At 43.4% G+C, this 22,602-nt stretch overlaps 1 protein-coding gene and 1 long non-coding RNA gene across 2 annotated transcripts in view; one reads left to right on the plus strand and one right to left on the minus strand.

Moving 5' to 3' along the window:
* The first annotated feature begins 2,934 nt into the window (after positions 1–2,934).
* Positions 2,935–22,602, plus strand: part of ANKRD55 (ankyrin repeat domain 55) — a 37,353-nt gene continuing 17,685 nt past the window's right edge. Inside the window, 6 exon segments of the mRNA XM_088845568.1 lie at positions 2,935–3,317; positions 10,399–10,521; positions 14,529–14,659; positions 15,438–15,547; positions 18,926–18,986; positions 21,795–21,923. Coding sequence (XP_088701694.1) covers positions 3,278–3,317; positions 10,399–10,521; positions 14,529–14,659; positions 15,438–15,547; positions 18,926–18,986; positions 21,795–21,923 — 594 coding nt within the window. The 5' untranslated portion in view covers positions 2,935–3,277.
* Positions 19,462–21,789, minus strand: LOC309352888. Its single transcript, XR_014161448.1, has 3 exons — positions 21,354–21,789; positions 20,198–20,848; positions 19,462–19,964 (listed from the first exon to the last, which is right to left on the minus strand). It is a non-coding gene; the product is annotated as an uncharacterized lncRNA (long non-coding RNA).

The following is a 22,602-nucleotide window of genomic DNA, read 5'->3' on the forward strand; positions in this document are numbered from 1 at the left end:
CATACACATCCTAAAATGAGACTAGAAAATGGGATTGTTACCCTTTGCTTTTGTTTTAATCATTCAACTCCACCACACACCCTTGGGGCATATAAACCATCGGCTTTTTGCCTTAGCAACCAGGGATTTTGAGAATCCCTGAAGAAATCTCCACCCAGGAACACTTCTTGTGTATTCAAACCCACCCCCACCCCATCCCCCTTCCTCTCTTCTAACTCTCATTTCCCCGCCTTCTCTATCTCCTTAAGCTGCTGAAGAGGTACTCCCAGCTCCAACACATCAAGGCACCACCTCCCAGAAACAAGGAAAGGTATTTTAAAAATTACTCCTTGTCTGAAAACCTGGAGAGCTGATGCCAGTCTGTGTCAGTGCACTAGATAGACCAACAGTCTGCTCAGCATTAAAGCAGCATTCTGTGTTCCTAGGCTAGAAGAAGTGCAAAGGGTTTTGCAGGTGACTCAGGGACTGCTGCTCCACTGCACATCACTTGCAAGACGGCAAAACATTCAGGAGAAGATTCCAGGCTGCTTCCGGGAAAGGGACTGAAGCGATCCAGGCAGGAAAAAGGTGGAGCGGAGAAATGAATGGCTTGTGTTTCACAACTGCTTCATGTGGCATTCCACCCTTTCTTTCCAAGTGGTTTTGCAAAGCAGGTTCATTATTTAGTACTACATAAATGGGTTGGGGGGGGGGAGTAAGTCACTCATGACATCACTTAGGGTTGCCAGGGCAACAGCATCTCAGTTTGTGAGGCTCACACAGGGGTGGAGGGGTGCGCAGGTGATGTCACAAGACTGCTAACTCTTCAAAGACAGAAACAAAACAAAACCTAGTACCAAGGTAGATAGCCAGCAGTAAAGAGACAAGAAAGCCAAGCTGTGTGAAGGCCTGCAAGACTGAAGGCAATACGTGACATGCTATCAAGATTAAATCAAGCTTTAGTTCTATTTAAATGAATAGCTCTTAGTCGTGATCCAACTCACTCGGCCCCCTACTGCAAGCCAAAAAAAACCCCACTCTTTTAATAGGCTTTTTCCCCCTGGAAAAAATACAAAGGATTTTTAAAAAGACAACAACAACTTATGCAACATTTTCTTTTTTAAAGTGGTAAGTGAAATGCTTTTCATAAAGCCCATTATAGAGTTCCTCATTCTAAGATTCAAAGGCAAGTTATGTTAATACATTGCTACTGCATTTGTGAGGATTACTAAATTATGCTCTCCACCTTTCGTAGATGAAGACGGAGACATACTGGAAGCACTCCAATCTTCATCCAAGGATCACTGCCTGGCTCCCTACACCCATCCTAAGTACATGCACCATTTTTATTCCAGAATCAATGGAAACTGAGTACTTGTTTTTCCTTTGTAATCCACACAATCTACCAGCATCCTGGCATTGAAGCCTGCATTTACATCTGTCCTGGGCCCCACATAGAAACATAGACACCTGTCTTATATTGAGTCAGGCCACTGGCCCACCAAACTCAGTATTGTCTATTTAGCTTTCTTTAATTTCAGTGCCACCTTTCAGTTGAGGATCACAGGGCAGTTTACCACATAGAGACACAAAAAGCATAGAGTGAGAGACTAGGGTGATGTCCACTGTTTCCAGAAACTTCTCACTATGAGATTTTGTGGGTGAGCTAAGAGTTTGTTTGGAGCCTGGGTGAGAACCTGGAGGCTGAAAGGGAGGGTGCATCAGAATGAAAAGGAACTGATATTGATTTATATATTTAAATGCATTAATGTAACATTTCTATATGTAACTGTGTGTTATTGTAATATTTAAAGTTGTCTGTTGTTACTTCAGTTGTTTTTTGTTTTTGTTTTTTGGTATACTGCTTAGAGATCTTTTTAATATATTAAGCGATATAGAAATTAAACACTCAATCAATCAATCACCAGGCGAGCCTTGCTAGGAAGAGCATTCCACAAGTGGGGAGCCATTGCAGAAAAGGCCTGCTCCCCTCCAACATTTCTCCGATGAAAATACAGATGTCCTATTCAATGTTGTTGTTGTTGTTGTTGTTGTTGTTGTTGTTGTTGTTGTTGTTGTTGATATCCTGCCCATCTGACTAGGTTGCCCCGGCCACTCTGGGTGGCTTCCAACACTCATAAAATGCTAAATATTTTTTTTAAAAAAAAAAATCTTCCCTATACAGGGCTGCCTTCAGATGTCTTCTAAAGATTGTATAGTTGCTTATCTTTTTGGCTCGGAGGAGTCACATAACTCCTTACCCACCAACATTTCTCCAATGAAAATAGGGACATCCTAAGGAAAAGTGTCACATTCCGGGATTAAATCAGAAACTTCTGTAAATCTGTGACTGTCCCTGGAAAACAGGGACTGCATTATGATTTGTTCTCATGATGGTATCAGAGCAGTTGAATGTGGTTCCGCTTCAGGTTACATACGCTTCAGGTTACAGACTCCGCTAACCCAAAAATAGTGCTTCAGGTTAAGAACTTTGCTTCAGGATGAGAACATAAATTGTGCTCCGGCGGCGCAGCAGCAGCAGGAGGCCCCATTAGCTAAAGTGGTGCTTCAGGTTAAGAACAGTTTCAGGTTAAGAACGGACCTCCGGAACGAATTAAGTACTTAACCTAAGGTACCACTGTATATTAAACAATGCATGTTTAATATAATATAAAGACTGCCATTCTAAATATACCTAATGGGCTTTTTCCAAGTAAATGTGCATAAGATTGTGGGCTGATTAACCCAGGTTGCTAGGTGTTTAGAGTTGGGGGGGGTCAGTATTGTTAATGGGCAGCAGGGTATATACCCTTGCAATATTCAGAGAGAGTGTGTTGACTCTTTTTGCCCCAGTACATGCTGTTTCACCTGAGTAATGAGAACATCAGCTTGCAAACGGCATCACAAGCTTTGCACATGCTCTGTCTGGCGCGATGGATTCTCATTCATCTGCGGAGACTTCAGTTTAAGCAAGGCATTCTTGCAGCTGATGCTGCATTCTCAGCAGTGCCCTTCTCAGACACAGGATGAAAGATGGTTTATTTTCCCTGTGAAATGATGGTACCTCAGGTCATTTCCAAACAGCATTTTGAATAGGGTCTTTTACAGATGGAAGGTATTGTTCTTCGTACATGACTGGAGTGTGGTTGCCTTTCTGATAAGCTGCAGCCATAAAGCAAATTTAATCCAGAAAGGAAGACTGGCGGCAGCAATCATTGAATGTGTTGTTTACTGGTGTAATATATGGGCTATTGCTACGGCGATTGCAGAGGTGAGGGGGGAAATGCAATAGGCAACCATGGATTTTAGTACTTCGTCAGTGTTTGATCAACAGAAAGGTAAGCTGTTTGTTGTTAATGCTAATATTCATTCATGCTCATATGCCTGTTGCTGTTGCATTCTCATTCACATCAGACAGAATGTTTCATGTTACATGTGGGAATTCTTAGACCGTGTGAATTTCATGTCAAACTGTTCAATTCGACTATCTGCACATGTTGGTTTTAAAAGGGGGGTCTATTTCAGTTTGTTTTAAAGGCAGCCATTTCAGTATGCTACAGTATGGAAATGGTTAACCAAAAGAGGTAAGTTCTACGGAGAAAACTGACATTTTCCTCATATTGGACAGGAGATTTCTACTTTTGCAGCTAGTTTATCTGCTTTCTGGGTTTTGTAAAAACCTAACTAATTAGGCTTCTTGGTTTGAATAAAATATTATGAATTAAGTGAAAGCAATTGAGAATTCAGTGGCTGGAGATGCTCTCATCTTTCAATAAATCCTTAAATTGATGGCATGGATACTGAAAAACTACAAATGTCCAATTATATATTCCAATCCGATAAGCAAAGGTGCATTTTATCAAGGAAACGTTACTGCAGAAATAAAATCACTTGCTCTGTAGTGTGATGGAAGAATTTTATTTCTTGGATTTCAACTTAATTTACTCCATGATTTTTTATTCTAAGTGCCCGATTCCAAAATTTCAATAACTTTTCATATGACTTTTGTACCCACCAAATGATCTGAAATCATGTCAGGCATTGATAATGGACCCAATTACAAGAACCAAAGAACAAGGTGTTGATGATCGTCCTCTGGTCTTGTGTCTGCACCTGCAAGTTGTACATGTTTGCTAGGAAAGCAGAATCAGACCCATATTGAAAAGCATCTTGGCTCTATGACTTCATGAAAGGGCACAAGCATAATGTTAGAGAATGAATGCTGTCTGCTCAGTTTCTTTGCCATGTCAAAACAGTTGTACTATTTTATCTATAGACCAGTTTTCCGTGCGGAAGTCTCTGCACTATCTATTAATTTTTAAGAAATGGATAGTCATTCTAATCCACTCTAGTCACTGAGATGGGCATGCAGAGCTCCTCTACCCACAAAAGCTTCTCCAGTTAATTTGACCAAGGGAGCAAAGCCATGAAAGATTTCCTTTGAGTATGTGGATCTGCCCACGTCATGAATGTGAATGGAGACAGAGTGTGCATAAAAGCATAAGAACTGCTGTATCAGACTGAAGGTCTATGCAGTCTGGCACTCTCTTGTCTCCAGCAGCACCCAAGCACACACAATCAGGAGAAGCAGAGAATGATGGAGAATCCTTTGGTTCCCAGCATCTTGGAAAAAGGAGTGTCTAATAGTCTGATTCTCTTGGAATAAAGAAACTCATTTCCCAGCTAATGGGGCTAATAGCCACTGATGTACCTGAGCTTCATGAATTTATCTCATCTGTGCCTAAAGCCATCAGGTCACTAGAACTTTGCATCTTCATCACATGGGAAGGAGAGGGGGGAAGATAACTCTGGGTCCTGGAAAGTGCCTCTGAGGATGTGTAGAGGGCATGCTGTGCCTCACTGAGGCTTCTACACATTTGAAATTTAGGGCAATGATAGAATTAGGTAAAGGGACCCCTGACCATTAGGTCCAGTCGTGACCGACTATGGGGTTGCGACGCTCATCTCGCTTTATTGGCCGAAGGAGCCGGCATACAGCTTCTGGGTCATGTGGCCAGCATGACTAAACTGCTTCTGGCGAACCAGAGCAGCACACGGAAATGCCGTTTACCTTCCCGCCGGAGCGGTACCTATTTATCTACTTGCACTTGGACATGCTTTCGAACTGCTAGGTTGGCAGGAGCAAGGACCGACCAACGTCTGCACCTCACCCCGTTGCGGGGATTCGAACCGCCAACCTTCTGATCAGCAAGTCCTAGGCTCTGTGGTTTAACCCACAGCGCCACCCATGTCCCTTTGAATTAGAATTAGCACCTCTCATTTTACGGATTAATCAATTTATTGCTTTTATCAATGCCCACACCTCTGCAAAGCTGCACGTGAGGACTTGCTTTTGCCTGTGTGTCTCCGCACTTCATACTTGGCTTTCTCTGTATTCAGAGATAAGGCAGACAATAGGGAGCAACCCGTTGCACTTCCCACTGTTCTCCATTGACCTCATCCCACCACTGGCAGTCCCAATTGCCCCCGGTATTCGACAGTTTCTGCCTGGCTACCCAGCATTTGGATATCACATGTTCATCATGCACCAGAAGATAATGGCATGCAGTTTGCCGGCTTTCCGTCCCCTTCCACAGAAGTATCCCAGACTTTTGGATGCTATGGGAATACTGAGAGGAAAAAGAGAAGGGGGGGAATGCAAGCATTTTCCTTTGGATGTTCATGGACAGGCATAAATTAAAACCTGTGCCTGCAGCTGTGTGTGTGAGAGTCTTTCTTCTTGAAATCCAGAGCCCCAAACGTGCAGTTGTATGCATGGGGGGGGGGGGAGGCTGTTATTAGACATTGTTATGAATGAGTGACAGGGCCCGCTCCAGATTGAAGGGATCCTCAGTGTGGTATCTTCTGGTAGGCCGGCTCCCTTCTCAGAGCTCCCCACCCCCTTGCTCATGAGGCTGGTGGCAGGAGGGGAGCAGAGGAAAGCAGCTACAAAGCTGCTCTGGTGAGCACTGTGGTAGCTTGGAGCCACCATGTAAATGACCCTCCAGTGCCCCTGATGGAATATCACTGCAGTGCATTGTGAGAAATCTAAATGGTGCTTCTCTCCCCTAGAGCACCTGAAAAGGGTTGTCCATCAGCAGGGAGCCCTGCCAGGTCAGGTGCAAGCATTTGTTTACTTATTTATGTTTGTTTAGTTAGTTATTTATTGTTAATATCCTGACTTTTTCTCTAAGTAGCTCCAGGTGGCAAACATGGTTCTCATACCCTCCAACTGGGACATGCAAATAAAAATGGGTCATGCATCTTCTGGGGAGCAGGCTCCCATGCCGGTCACGTGACCCTCATGTGATCGTGGCCTTACAAGATGTGGTTTTTTTGAGGGCTTGGGGAGGGGCTGTGACACCAAAGGTTGATTGGATGGACCCAGAGTGTGGGGAATGTGTCTTTACATGGCGGTGGGTTGCCTACTGCCCTTAAACAGGAGGTAATGCATCCATTCCTGAATATGCCCACCTACCTGTCTGCATCTTGGGTAAGGTGGTGGGCAGAGGGATGGGTAAGACACTGCAGGAGTTCCTGAAGAATATGAATTCTTTAGATCCATTTCAATCTGGGTTCAGTTTTGGGAGTGAACCAGCCTTGGTCACCCTGATACCTGACTTCTATCATGAATGGGACAGGGGGAATACAGCTCTGTTTCTGTTTCTCAGTCACTCAGCGGCTTTTGATACCACTGAGCATGGCATCCTCATGGACCAGCTCTGTGGGATGCGTATTGGGGACACTGTTCAACAGTGGTTCCACTAAGGGTCATGTCCAGAGAGTAGCACTAGGAGATTGTGTTTCAGCTCCATGGTGTCTGTGCTGTAGTGTACCACAGGGTGCAAATTTGTCCCTAATCTAACATCTCTGTGGTGTTGACCCTGTCCATCCATATGAAGCCACTGGGTGTGTTCATTCAGACTTCTGAGGCAAAATGTCATCAGCATGCTAATGACACATAGCTCCACTTCCCCTTAAAATCTGAATCAGGAGAAAGAGGCTGTACATGATCTGGACCGTTGTCTGGCTGTAGCAGAGGAAGGCCCATAAACTAAACTTGAACCCTGGGGAGATGGAGGCACTGTGGGTTGGTTGTTTTCGTGTCTGGGACACTGGCACATGATCCGGGTGAGACGGCACTCTGGACATAACAGATATGGAGTTTGGCTCTCTCTCTGTCACTCAGATACCCTCAGGGTATAGGAGTGCCTTTTGCCAGCAATAGCTGGTGCACCAACTATGGCCATTTCTGGACAGGAAGAGTCTGGCCTTGTAACAAGAGTGGGAAACCGGTTTTGGAAATGGTTTTAAGTTGAATTAATTCAGTAATGATTTGTAATAATCTGGAAAATCAATAAAAAATAATTGGGGGACTGTGGCTAGCACTGCCCATGACAGCACATGGGCCTCTGGCTCCATTCTCTAAACATGTGCATGTTCAGTGTATCTGAAAAGGGATGCTTTGAAGTTTGTAGCTCTGTACATGCCACATAATCAGGATCTCCAGTCAATCAGGGGTCTCTTATCACACAGAACTCCTACAGGCACAAAGCTGCTCTAGAGTAGGGACCCCATTGCAGATGTTGTGCTGAGCAGGCATATGGCAAGGGATGGCGCCAGCAGCATGGTCCCACTGCCCCCTTCTCCCCTTGCGCCTCCAACAGATGAAAATGGTCTGAAGAGGGCTTTTACATATGCGAATGTCTTCTTCTTGTTGTTGTTGTCTAGTCGTTTAGTCGTGTCCGACTCTTCATGACCCCATGGACCAGAGCACTCCAGGCACTTCTGTCCTCCACTGCCTCCCGCAGTTTGGTCAAACTCATGCTGGTAGCTTCAAGAACACTGTCCAACCATCTCGTCCTCTGTCGTCGCCTTCTCCTTGTGCCCTCCATCTTTCCCAACATCAGGGTCTTTTCCAGGGAGTCTTCTCTTCTCATGAGGTGGCCAAAGTTTTGGAGCCTCAGCTTCAGGATCTGTCCTTCCAGTGAGCACTCAGGGCTGATTTCCTTAAGAATGGATAGGTTTGATCTTCTTGCAGTCCATGGGACTCTCAAGAGTCTCCTCCAGCACCATAATTCAAAAGCATCAATTCTTCGGCGATCAGCCTTCCTTATGGTCCAGCTCTCACTTCCATACATCACTACTGGGAAAACCATAGCTTTTACTATACGGACCTTTATCCTGCGAATGTCTTATCCCACTCTAAATATCAGCGGCACAGAACATGTGATTTCTTGAGCACTGACCAAAGGCCACAGCACATATAAATAGTTTCATCTGAGTCAAAGGACCATTAGTTGCTAGGCTACCTTTCTGCTTACCAGAAAGAAAAGTGCCTCCTCTACTTGCTGTTGGCTGCAATCATGCAAATCGATGTGAGAGGAGGGAGGGGATTGGCATAAACTCGTTGCAGGCTTCGATGCCTTTGAGACATCAGCAAGTGCTGAGCAGCAGCCTTATTGTGGATTCCTCTTACGTAGAAATCACAGACTGACTAAACCACAGGCTGTTACACTTCCCTCCCGCTGTGCTTCCTCTTCTGCACAGGCCAGTGAAGCCCTGCAAGATGAAAGCGCAGGCATATAGCATGGGGTAATATACTGTTACAGAAATTGGGCGCCACCCCAAGTCTTTGCCGAGTGGTAGCAAGATTCCAGGGGGTTCCAGGTGTTCACCTAGGGCCTGTGCTGCTTTGGAGAATTGAAGTTGAACTGTGTTATACAGTACCATAACTGCATCAATGTACTGCCAAATCCCAAGAGATTAACCCCCTCTAAATATGTATGTATGTACATATTTTAATCGTGTGTGTGTGTGTGTGTGTGTGTGTGTGTGTGTTGGCAGGCCCCCCCCCCCTTTGATGGCTAACAACCAAAAAAGAATCTTTTAAAAATGTGTAACTTCTTTAAAAATTAAAGCACATTGAAAGCATATATAGCAATACTAGGTAAAGGTAAAGGGACCCCTGACCACCAGGTCCAGTCACAGACAACTCTGGGGTTGTGGCGCTCATCTTGCTTTATTGGCTGAGGGAGCCAGTGTACAGCTTCCGGGTCATGTGGCCAGCATGACTAAGCCACTTCTGGCAAACCAGAGCAGCACACGGAAACGCCGTTTACCTTCCCGCTGGAGCGGTACCTATTTATCTACTTGCACTTTGACGGGCTTTTGAACTGCTAGGTTGACAGGAGCAGGGACCAAGCAATGGGAGCTCACCCCATTGTGGGGATTTGAACTGCCAACCTTCTGATCGGCAAGCCCTAGGCTCTGTGGTTTAGACCACAGCGCCCCCGCGTCCCTTTAGCAATACTAAACAAATACTAATACCAGCAGAACCAGCATTAAAAATATATTAAACTCTCAGATTCTAAAAGTTCTGGGGAGAAAAACACCTCCACCTTTTCCCCCCAAGCCAGGTAGAGCACACGGGGCCTCTACTCCAGGCATGGGGATCCTGCGCCCTTCCAGATGTTGCTGAATCATGACTCCCACCCAACAGTCCCAGCCTGCATGGCCAATGGCCAGGGGTGATAGAAATTGTAGTTCAGCTGTTAAGTTGTGGGTGAACATATCAGATGACACAGCGATTCTTCAAACAGCTCTTGTTTATTCACAGGCCAGGACAGAACTGAACTGAAGGGTCCAGTCAGCCTGCTTATATAGAGCTCCAGTACAACGTAACTGTAACAACTTTCTAAAACTATCCAATCACTGGACGTCACTTTTGATCCCTTATTTGCATAACTATCTACAGTATCCCCCTGCTGGCCCAGAGTGAGAACTTCAGTACATAACATCAGCAACATCTGGAGGGCCAAAGGTTCTCCACACCTGTTTACACCAAAGATGTCACAACTGAAAAGGCCTTGCCTAACTGCATTTATTATTATTGTTATTTGCTACATTTATACCCCACCCTTCTCACCAAGGTGCCCATGGTGGCAAACACTTCTATGATAGAAAAATAGTTAAAAATAAAATATAGCTATATTTTAAAACAGTCAAAAATATCTAAAAGCAATTAATCACAATGAAATAATTATTTTTAAAAAACTAATTTAAAAAGCATGTGTCTGAATAGGCCTGCTGAAATAGAAAAGTTTTGAGTTTCTTTTTGTTTAAAAAGTGACTTATAAGTGCAAATCATAATCTTAACAATCTAGATCATGATCTGCAGCTTCCGTCATCACCAAAGTGCATTGAAGACGTTTGGATTGGAACAGCAAAATGCCTGCCTGCCCTTTTATGTTAGGATTTGCTCCTGCGTTGTGAAATGATGTTTTTCTTCCTTCTTCTATGTGACTGTCTTTAATGTGAGGGCTGTATTTAACCTTGTCATCGATCTTCTTCCAACCCCACCACCAACAAAGACAAAAACAAAATATTTTGTTTTCCCTGCTGCTTTTATTCCCACAGGCGATTCGGCAGAAGAATTCGACTTGACTCTGGTATATCAAGCAGCAGCTAATGGGGATATCAACACTTTGACGGCTGTCATTCGTGAAGATCCCTCAATACTAGAATGCTGCGACAGTGATGGTAAAGCGATTCTTTCTCTGGTTTTCAGTTGCTAAAAGTTGTAACTAATTGCTATGGTTCTGCTGTTTTTAGCATCACTTTCGACATCACAGTATCACGGCTAGAGACTTCCTTCTTTACAAGTGAAAGAAAAGGGGTAGTGATTACGGTAGTTCTTTTAAGACACATTCTTCCTCCTCTCTGTTCTCAACAATATATGGCACAATCATATATTATAGCTGCACAACTCCCAGAAAGTGAATTCTTCTCCAGTGTACCTAATAACAAGCTGAAGGGGCTGAAACTCAGCTGGACAGCACTGCTTTGTATGCAGAAAGTCTAGAGGTCAAATATTTATTTTTGACATTTATTTATTTTGACATTTATATACAGTCATACCTCATGTTGCATTCTGCTCTTGTTTTGGACTTTCAGCTTACGAATGTGGAAAACCCGGAAGTGTTTACTTTTGGGTTTGACGCCCACGCACTCACAGAAGCCCTCAATCGCGCAATGCACATACGCAGAAGAGGCACTCTAGTTGTGGACTTTTCGGGGTGTGAATGGCACCCTGAAACAGACTAAGTCCGCAACTAGAGGTACCACTATACCAACTTTGGGATGCGGGTGGCGCTGTGGTCTAAACCACTGAGCCTAGGGCTTGCTGATCGGAAGGTCGGCGGTTTAAATCTTCGCGACGGGGTGACCTCCCGTTGCTCGGTCCCTGCTCCTGCCAACCTAGCAGTTCGAAAGCATGAAGTACAAGTAGATAAATAGGTACTGCTCCGGCAGGAAGGTAAACGGCGTTTCTGTGCACTGCTCTGCTTCGCCAGAAGCAGCTTAGTCATGCTGGCCACATGACCCAGAAGCTGTACACCGGCTCCCTCGGCCAATAAAACAAGATGAGCTCAGCAACCCCAGAGTCGAACACGACTGGACTTAACTGTCAGGGGACCTTTACCTTTTTATACCAACTTTGTCTTCCAGCAATCTCAAGGTGGTACATGGTTCTCTTCCCCTCCATTTCATCCTGACAACAACCCTGTGAGGTAGGTTAGGCCGAAGGTCACCCAACGAGCTTCATGGCTGAGTGGGGATTTGAACTCTGCTCTCCCTGGTCCTTTTAGTCCTACACTCTAACCATCACACCGCACTGGCTCTCAATCTCCACAAACCCCAGCATCTCCAGGAAGGCCTTGAAAAACCTCTTGCCTGAAACCCTAAAAAGCCACTGCTAGCCGGAGCAGACAACACTGATCTATATGGACCAATGGTCAATTCAGGATGAAGCAGCTTCATATGTCCATAACTGTAATCCTAAATGTTCACAAACAGCAACTGTGAAAGATTGAGAACTATATACTATGGGAGCAGCTCTGAGTTGGTTGGTTGGTTGGTTGGTTGGTTGGTTGGTTTTCAATGTAGAAATGTAGAAACAATAATGTCATACACAATAATGTGTGTATCTGAAGAAGTGTGCATGCACACGAAAGCTCATACCTAGAACTAACTCAGTTGGTCTTTAAGGTGCTACTGGAAGGAATTTTTTTATTTTGTTTTGACCATGGCAGACCAACACGGCTACCTATCTGTAACTGTAATAATGTCATCTGTAAGAGTTTCAGGACAACTGTTCTGGTTAATGAATGAGGTAACAACAGGACTGCTTTACTATTGCTTGTGACAGTTATACATAGGAGAAGTCAGAGGACCAGCAGGGATGGGGGAATAAAGAAAAGGCTGGTGAATACTTTCCTTTGCTTTGATGGCAAACTTCACCCTAGCAGTTTAAGCAGCATTGCTTCTTTGCAAGATTGTTTGCCTTGCTGGATAAAAACTAAAGGTTGCCTTTCAGCTGGCTGCACATCTTTTGTTTTAAAGCCTGCTGTGTTCTGTCAGTTGAGTTTATGAAATCTGAAACACCACCGAGCTGACACCTACGCCCAGGTGAATTTTAGCAGTATCAGTCATTCCTTCTTGTATCGAAAAACCCCATGCATGTGGGGATGTTTCCAGCTTAGCTAGAATTAGCTACCTGAATTACTAGTTTTCCATATGCAAGGAGCTTTTGTCATGCTTTGAACAACAGTCATTTGAGTTCCTGAAGTAGCACAGTCTGAGGAAAACTGCAGCCAGGAAGACTGAACTGCATGGTTTTTCTGAACATTTGAATTAGCTGCTGGTGTGTAAAGACATATGGTACCCCCAGCTGCCTGAAAAGCCAGCACTGTGGCACAACTCTGCTGACCAGCGTCAGAGTGCCAAATTGGAAGGTACATCCCTCCTGACATCCCAATTTGGAGGGCAACAATATTGGAGGGTATGTAAAAGAGCTATCTGTACATTTCTGTGCCACTCTACGTAGCTTGGTGTTCACGACAGAAGTGTGGAAGATGGAAGCGAAAAAAGAAAGTAAGAGGCCGGTGACTAGTTCCCCAATTAACTACTTGGATCTAGTTAATTTTTAAAAAGCTGCACCTAAAAATGAAAGTCATTAGGCTGGTCTTTCAGTCACAAAACATTGCTCCATCCACGATGGTTGCTGCTCCTCATTCCACAGTTTTGCTTTTGATTTGCCTCATTCGGTTTCTGTGCAGCTTTTGCATTGCAGAGGACAAACATTTGCCAACATGCAAAATGATCAGTGCATTAATAAACAAGGGATAAGAGACAAAATGGTGGGCACATGACAGGCTTAGGAGGCAAACAGTGATGTGGAATAGTAGATATATGTGTTGCAGGAATGACTATTATGTCGGGCTTCTACAACATGAGAGCTGTGAGAGGAATTCTAGATTGCAGGAAGCCACGGTTTGTGGGTCTAACATCCTGTTCCCCACCCGCATCTCTCTGCCTCACTCTCAAGCTAATAGTACTGATTCCTTTGCCTAGGGGTGGGAGAGAAATTTGAATCAGTTTAAAGGTAAAGCTGCCACATTTTCACTTTCCAAACAATGCAGTACGTGAAATGAAATACAGGCATCTTCCAAAATGTGCATATTCCTGAATTTTGCAGTGATGTTTTCCAGCCAAGTCGGGTGTACAAAAAATTATATACCAAAGGGCACATTTTAAAATGCATCTATTTGTGAAAATAACACACACAAATGCATTCTGTGGGCTTCTTTGGGAGGAAGGGTGGGATAAAAAAAGTAAATTATCGTTATAATTATAGGGGGAAATTACTTTGCAAAAAGGCTTATGCATTTTAGTTAGGACTTAAAATAAGGAAACAAATCGTCTGCAACCCTAAGTGAAGCAGTTTGGAGCCCAATCTCCCCCAATTTATTCTGCCCAACAGGGGCAACTGGTGGGTAAGGGAAGGCATGAAGTCACCCTGAAAGCTCTTGCTAATGTTTAAAATAAAAAATCGTGAAAGGGTAGTTGGTGTAATTTACTTTGATATCTGCCTCAGATTACTTCCCTTCCCGTTTCTCCCCCCTAAGCTAGCCAGGTACAGAATGAATACACACAAACACATGTCAACTAACACAGTCATATAATATAGCTAACTTATGTGGAGTTTGAAATTGGACTCTCCTGAGAGGTAACAATACTTCCAGGAGTGCAAGCACTTTTTAAAGCAAAATGAAGCACTTGATATACCATACATGTGTTTTTTTACTAAAGGTAAAGGAACCCCTGACCATTAGGTCCAGTCGTGACCGACTCTGGGGTTGCGGCGCTCATCTCGCTTTATTGGCCGAGGGAGCCGGTGTACAGCTTCCGGGTCATGTAGGCAGCATGACTAAGCCGCTTCTGGTGAACCAGAGCAGAGCACGGAAACGCCATTTACCTTCCCGCTGGAGCGGTACCTATTTATCTACTTGCACTTTGACGTACTTTCGAACTGCTAGGTTGGCAAGCGCAGGGACTGAGCAACGGGAGCTCACCCCATCACAGGGATTTGAACCGCCGACCTTTTGATCAGCGAGCCCTAGGCTCTGTGGTTTAACCCACAGCGCCACCCGCGTCTTTGTTTTTGTACTAACTGTGCCTTAAATGAAATACATTTTTTCCTTTCCAAGGCTGTACTCCCTTGATGCACGCCATCTCAGGACGCCAGCTTGATACAGTGAAATTACTGCTGAAGATGGGAGCCAATATCAACACCCAAGATGCATGTGGGCGCACTAGTTTATCTCTGGCAACCTACCTGGTATGGAGCTTTCCTTCCCCTGTACATAGTTTTTAGGAAAAATCAACAACAAAAAAGCAGCATTCTGGAACTATTATAGCATATGATTAATACTGACAAAATACGACATTATCAAAGGGACTGCTGACAGTTTATGTCATTAAAAATGCATTTGTTAAACTTGCAACAGCTCCACTAGGGTGTTTTTTTAAGCACACACATCATCTTCTGAAGTAAACATTTCCTTTGTCCAGTGCTATGTCAGATATCTCTTCATCAGAAAAATTGTCATTCGGTAATCATATGCTGCGGAACTAGAAATTGCAAAACAAAAGGACATGTCCTATAGATTCTTCCTCATGGTTGCTATAAATTATTTTATTGCACTGGAAATCATTTTTTGCATTGTGTTCATGGACCCCCACCAATGGCTCTCCCTAGTTCTATGGACCACAGGTTAAGAACCCCTGCTTCAGCAGATGTAATGCCATGAAACATCAAGGAAGGTAGACCTACAAACTAGCACAATCTCTGGGGTCTTAAGAGTGCCAGGTGCCAATTAACTCAGTATTTAGGTCCCAAACCTAGAGATATAGATTGCAGTCCTACGTCTACATCTTACCTAGGAGTAAGACATGCTGGAATCAATGGGACTTGTTTCTGAGTAGTCATGTACAGATTGCACTGTTACCTTTTTTTAAAAAAAAATTATTGTTGAAACAAATTCATATCCAGTACACATATTTTTTCAAAAAAGTTTCCAATTTGCACAGCCTCTTTCCTTTTGATTCACTTTCAGGGGTGGCTGGAAGGTTGCGTCAGCCTGCTGAGAAATGGTGCCAAACAGAACATCCCAGATAAAAATGGAAGATTCCCACTACATGCTGCCACTGCTGATCCCAATGTCAGGTATGCTCTTTGAGCTACAGATAATGAATCTTTTAATAGATCTGTAATCTGTAGCTTTTTCATTATTGCTCATAGTGGTTATAACATGTTCCCTCTTAGGTAATAAAAGAGGTTGATAAGACTCATTAGAATTTCAGCCTTTTTGTATTATTAATCATACTTCTCTACCTGCCTGGGCGTCCTGTACTAATAATTAACTCCACATAAAGGGTTGCTGATGAAGGTTTTCACAGCTGTGGTGTTGCTTGCTGTACTTCAACCCTGGCTTGGTATTTCATGCAAGTTTTAGTCAGAGTAGACCTATTGAAATCAATGGACCTTAGTCATATATCCCAGTGGGGCTTCACATATACTGTAGTTTCTGTAACAAGTGCAATTGCACCAACTGCAGGAACCAATGAGTGTTCATGAGTACAGCCTACATATGGAAAAAACTAGTTCATGCAAATACTCTTCCTATTTAGAAATGCCTCTCTGCTGGGTAATGACCAGACATTAACATAATTCACACAAGAAACAATAAAACGGGATTTAAGCCTTGTGTAAGTTTCTTCAAGGTAGTGCCAAGGTAAGTAAACAGCCACAATTCCAGACAACCACATCCAAGACTGTGCAAAAGGTTGATAGTTCAACTCTGTAGCTAAGATTTGCCTTGAGACTACTTTTCCTCAGTTGTGGAGAACCACTGCATGGAACTTTTAACAATACCAACAAGAAATCACTTGTTACTCATGTTATCAAGAAAATCCATTGAATTATTGTGGTTCTTATGGGTTGTGATCCTGTGCACAATTTTGTGCAGGAAAGTCCCATTGGTTTCTGTGACGCAGATGCATGCAAAACCAAAGACAGTGTCATTCTTATTTAATTTAATATTGATTCCCTTGAAGCAGGCAAGAAGCAACAGGAGCACTTGCTTCATTCTGTGCAAATCACAGCTTGATGTGGACGCATGTATGCAACAACACCTAATCCATTTTAAGGAAACAAACACAATATTACCAGCGTGTGTGCTACCTCTGATGAAAATATTGAACATTGTGCTTCCATGAGTGTATCACACACCCATTATGCTTCACAAACTGCTTCCATCCACTTCTCTCAAGCAATCTCAATTTTCAGTTGCTTTCCTAATTTTCTGGCATCCTTGTTCTTCTTTATACACATCATTTGAACAGTACTCTTGGAAGGTTTCAAGGCAACCAAGAGGGCATTATCATTAAATAAAACATCCACAGAATAGGGGCCAGCACTGATATTTGGAAAGGGAGTGGTAATTTAGTTTAGCAGCAACACAGAGAGATCCCTGCAAAATAAATTTCTACAGTCCCCATGGTAACGGGCAGACCTTTGGTCAGAGCAGAAGTGTGCCAGCTGTTCAGCTCCTTTTCATCTGTCTTATTAGCCCAAATCAGCAAAATTAGATCTTCTGAATACGATCACTCCATTACCAGAAAGCACTGCTGAAATGCCACAGATCTTCGCCATGTCCATTTGTTTTTCTCTTCATCTTTGCTCAACATGGCAAGGAACACAAACAGCAATGCCCATGTAAGAAATCAATGTGTATCCAGAAGAAAATATAATATAATAATAATAATAATATTAATACTTTTTTAAAAAAAAACTAATTTCAGCACTAAGACATCTCAAATTGTGCAGCAAAAGGGTGTGTTCTGATACTTGTATAAATTCAACAAATTAAGTCATGTTACATCATGTTGCCCACATTTGGTGGGGGTGCAGGGAGCAGCCCAGGAAAAGGGAAGAAAAAGAAACTTTGTTGCATGAACATAAACTCTGTTCCATGGATGGAAAGAAATTAGGATCCCAGCCACCCTTTCTATCTTTCTCCTAACACAACTGGTGTGTGGGTGTGATAATTCCAAAACTTTTTGAGTGATTGACATGACCATTTGAAAATCCAAATTCATTTTCCATTCATGGAAAGATAGTTACACACATGGTAGGATCTGTTTCATAAGAATAGTTCTCATTTTGTGAACAAACTCCCTTCTGCTCATGGAACAACGGTGTTGGAGCCCTCTCTGTGGTTTACACACACCCTACAAACCAGGATTGCAAACCATCTTCAAAATGTGGTTTGCAATCTTGGTTTAGTGGGCAAGTGCAAATTTGTCAGTTCAGCTGTAGTACGGTCAAGGTATGGTTTGTCTAAATAACTATTTGAACTGGGGCATGCAAGAAACAGGGCTTGTTTTTCCCATGGTGCTAAACCGCGCGATTTCTGTTCTCATCCTGAAGCAAAGTTCTTAACCCGAGGTACTATTTCTGGGTTAGCGGAGTCTGTAACCTGGAGTGTATGTAACCTGAAGCGTATGTAACCCGAGGTACCACTGTACTGTAGGTTTGTTTCATTTTGGGGGGGAAAATATTTTATGGTTTATTATTGTTTATATTTTGAATTTGATATATTTGGGGGCACCAAAATCTTTTAAGTGTTTAGGGCCTCTCAAGGTCTTAATCCGGCCCTGGACATAGTCAGATAATTTAACTCGAGAACAAGAGGCACACTAGTGCACACAACTTGAGCATTTCCCGCTTTGATTTGCCTATCCTAGAGTAAGAAAACAAATCCTGGAACAGCTGCCTTAACCTGATCTGTCAGCCAGCACTCATGCTTTGTTTCACCCAAATAAACCGTGAACAGGAAACCAATAATGACCCCTGGATTCTTCTTTGTTTGGAGAAAAACTATAAGCACTGGTTTGCACATAATGCTAAGCCAGTTGCTTTTCCCCCCTTTAGCAAGGGACTATAGAGGGAGGCGTGCTCGACGGTGTAATAATTTTTTGTTTATTTTATATTCTTTATTGAAAATTAAAAAGAATAAAATACAAGTGCAGAGTAATACACAAAAAAAGAAAAAGAAACAAGGTCTGGTTAACTACAATAACAAGTCGTCGTCGTTCCCCCCCCCCCCCTTGTAATGTACACAATATCTTTTTTCTGTTTTGTTTTCTATATGGGTACTATTTCTTGTTTTTTTAACACAGTGTGATAATGTGACCCTGGATCTGAACCATATTTGGGGAAGTATGTGAACAAGGCCATTGACTCTAAGGTTCTAGCTTTTAGGCTTATAAAGTACTGTTAAAAACATTGTTTAATTAAAGCTTCAGTAAGTTTATTGTGCTAGCCAAAGGCCATGACAAAAGCATAGAAACTCAAACAATTAATTAAAGTTAAGTACATTTAGGTTCCATTGACTTCGTGAAGTGAAAGCTAAGCACATGTTTAATTGTTATGTCACTATGACATAAAGGTGCTTCATTCTTACTGAAATGGGACCATGACTTTCTCTGAATTTTGTTTTGCCTTTTATTTTGACGTGGAATGTCACTTTGTCCTCCTCAGGCTTTTATCTGTGCTGCTACAGCAATCTGATCTCAGCGAAATCAACCACCAGGACAATGAGGTACGCAAACTAGCATCCCCTAAATTGTCATGTCGTGTATAAAGGTTGTTATTGACAGGTGAAGGAGTGTTTCATGCTTTAAAATCTGAGGGCACACAGACATTTAGCATCCACTTGGCCACTGCTATTTTTCTAGAAAAAGAGGTACAGGAACTCACCATGAATGCTTCCCTTGTTCTCTTATAATGGCAACGGCGCCCAACTGAGAGGGGCCGGAACTGAGTTCCAGTGAGTTCCGGATGAAAAAAAGCCCTGCACTTGGCCATTGTTATTTTCTGTCCAGACTACAGCATGCTTGGTGAAAACAAGCCAACGGAACTGTTTTCAATGACTGCAAACTAGGATTGAACACACGGACATACTGTTATAGTTTGTGGGGGTCAGTCTGGATGTTATCAGCAGGTCCCTTCTGATCCTGTATTTGTGAGGTTATAAGCTATATGAGGAAACCTGCTATAAGCTATATGAGGAAACCTGCTGAACTGGTCAGACCAGTTTCTTTGTAAGATAATGGCCTTAGCTGGCAAGTTAAGTACTTCCATTTACATGTCCAAAAAGATTGATTGCCCTGTGGCCATAGAGACAAATGAGTGGGCCTTTTCCCAGCTCACCTGGCTGGCTGCCATGTCATCTTAAGAGGGATAACAATAGGTGAAGGGGAGCTGTGTTTATGTGAGTTTTGGCTGATGCTGGAAGCTAGAGACACAGAGAATTGTCTTGCTCTGTGCTCAGGGAACCTAATGGGGAAGCAAGACCTGTGCAGTGTTAATGCTGCAATCCCTTCCATCCTATCTTCAGGTTGTATACAGTATGTGTACAAATAAAGCCATCCTAGGCTCGATCTAGACACATCAAAGAAGCGTTTCAGGAAAACACACTGTAAACTTTGTATGGGAAATCGCGTTGGCAAAAATGGAACTCCACAGTGCCATCTGGTGTCACAGTGTTTATATGCATGTACCACACATATAAAACACTCTTTATTTACCAGCTCCTGCCAACCTAGCAGTTCAAAAGCACATCAAAGTGCAAGTAGATAAATAGGTACCGCTCCAGCGGGAAGGTAAATGGCGTTTCCGTGCGCAGCTCTGGTTCGCCAGAAGCAGCTTAGTCATGCTGGCCACATGACTGTATGCCGGCTGTAAAGTGAGATGAGCGCTGCAACCCCAGAGTCGTCTGTGACTGGACCTAACGGTCAGGGGTCCCTTTACCTTTATTTACCAATCTAGCTGAGTTCCCAGTCTCCATTCCAAGGAAACTGCACCCTGGGTAAGCACTGACACCCTGGAGTCTCTCATCGATTGGCGATTGGGAGGCACACATCATTACAGTTCCCTCTATATTCAGAGATCTGTGCCATTGCTTATGTAGCCATAATGGCGCCATGCACAATAGGGAGGTATTAGCAGAATCATGAAAACACCCAGATTTGTGGACGTTAAAAAATGGGGGGATTTTTTAAAAAGCCCAGTGAGGACTAAGCATGGCCAAGGAGTGCTGGGTTGAGGCACAAGGCCCTGTGAGATATAACCTGTTTATCGTTCCTGATTTGCTCACACAAATCTTACACAGTAGTTAGACTATGCTTGGCTTTATTGAGCTTTAATTCTACTTTGTTTATGGGGTGATTATAGCACAATTAGCATTCATCCTGTTTTGGTGGCTGGGTGTTGGCACATCTTCCCATTAATCATCCATCCATAGAATCATAGAACTGTAGATTTGGAAGGGATCCCAAGAGTAATCTAATCAAATCCCCTGCAATTCAGGAATCCCACACTTTTCAATGCATAGCTCTGTTACTTTCCTAACCCCCCAAAAGGCCAGGGTGATTTTTTAAAAGTGGGTTTGTTGCACTAGGTCTGGGGTCTGCAACCTTTAAGACAAAAAGAGCCACTTGGACCAGTTTCCGAAGGAAAAAAAACTGGGAGCCGCAAAACTCATCATTATAAAAATAACTTTTTTGTCACTTTTTTATTATTTCCTTGTTTGACCCCTTAGAATTACTCCTCCTCATAGAAATAAACGTTAAATTAACAAGTTACCTTTTTGTGTGTGTGTGTTCTTCACTCCCCTTCAAAACAGTGACCAGCGTACATGCCCCCTTTAAATGCAGTGACCAGCGTACATGCCCCTTATAATGTAACGAGCGGGCGGGAAGGTGACGTCGGGACGGTGCGTGAGTAACGCACGCACCGCCCCCATGCAACGTCACAGCCAGTACAGCGCCCGCCACAGTGGGGAGTGTCGGGGCGCACAATGCGCCTCCTCCCCTCGCTAGTATCCGCCCCGGAGCCACGGCAAAGGTGTAAAAGAGCCACATGCGGCTCTGGAGCCGCAAGTTTCTGACCCCTGCACTAGGTCAACAAAGGTTGGGGAACCTTTTTCTCCTGAGGGCTACTGGGCAACCATCTCAAGGCCACATGCCGGGCCAGGGAGAGGGGCAAAAGTGGGTGCAGCAATTAATGTAAATGTTACTTTTGTCCAATGGGCTAATTTCACCACACATTCAAATGCCCCTCTAACCTCCATCTGGGACAGGAAGAGGCATCACCATAGTTCAAAGACACATTCCAGGCAGGCAAAGGCCTTTGGGGTGTGAATCAGGGGTGTGAATACCACCACACCACCCCCTGTAAATCAGTGCAAAGTCTCCACAGAGGTAGTGTTAGGTCCAGGCAGGATGGCGGTTGCTTTTGGCTCCCTCATAGACATAGGCAAATTTATTGTTTCATAACCTTATTATCCCTACTTCTAGGGCTGTCATGCATTGCCCCAAGCTTTGATGTCCTCGGTTGTGATTTTCAGGGGATGACGCCTCTTCACTGGTCTGCGTTCCACAATCGACCCCAGCACACGCAAATCCTGCTGCATAAAGGAGCTGATCCGGTGTTGGTGGACAAAGATTTTAAAACAGCTCTTCACTGGGCAGTCCAGGTATAGTACAGCTGTCAACCTTTTCAAAAGCAAATGTGTCTCTTCATTTGATCCTGTTGTGTTCCATAATGTGAAACCAATGAAAGTAAAAACAACAACAACAACAAATGAGTACAGTGGTACCTCGGGTTACATACGCTTCAGGTTACAGACTCCACTAACCCAAAAATAGTACCTCAGGTTAAGAACTTTGCTTCAGGATGAGAACAGAAATCGTGCTCCAGCAGTGCGGCGGCAGGAGGAGGCCCCATTAGCTAAAGTGGTGCTTCAGGTTAAGAACAGTTTCAGGTTAAGAATGGACTTCCGGAAATAATTAAGTACTTAACCCGAGGTACCACTGTAATCTGTAAGATGAGCATGGGAAGTATATATTTCTCAGGATCCCAAATCTGCCTGGGGATCTATAGAACCTTTTTCATAAAAGTTAATCCAGTTCTGTTTCTCAGACACACCATTTGTAGCTAGGGAAGCAGAGAAAAGAATGCGACCGGGATTTGGCCATAAGGACAGAATTTTTTTTAAAAAAATGAATTATTTCGCCTCTTATAAAAAGGCATAGAATTATGTCACTGTTTGTTTTGAATATGTCAGCATGAGTTACGTTCATACACCCACGGCTACCTTCAACATTCAAAGAAATGATTCACCTTTGTACAAACCGGCTCACCGCAAAGGCTGC

Source organism: Podarcis erhardii, assembly GCF_964252035.2.
Source record: "Podarcis erhardii genome assembly, chromosome: 11".
Classification (NCBI taxonomy): Eukaryota; Metazoa; Chordata; class Lepidosauria; order Squamata; family Lacertidae; genus Podarcis; species Podarcis erhardii.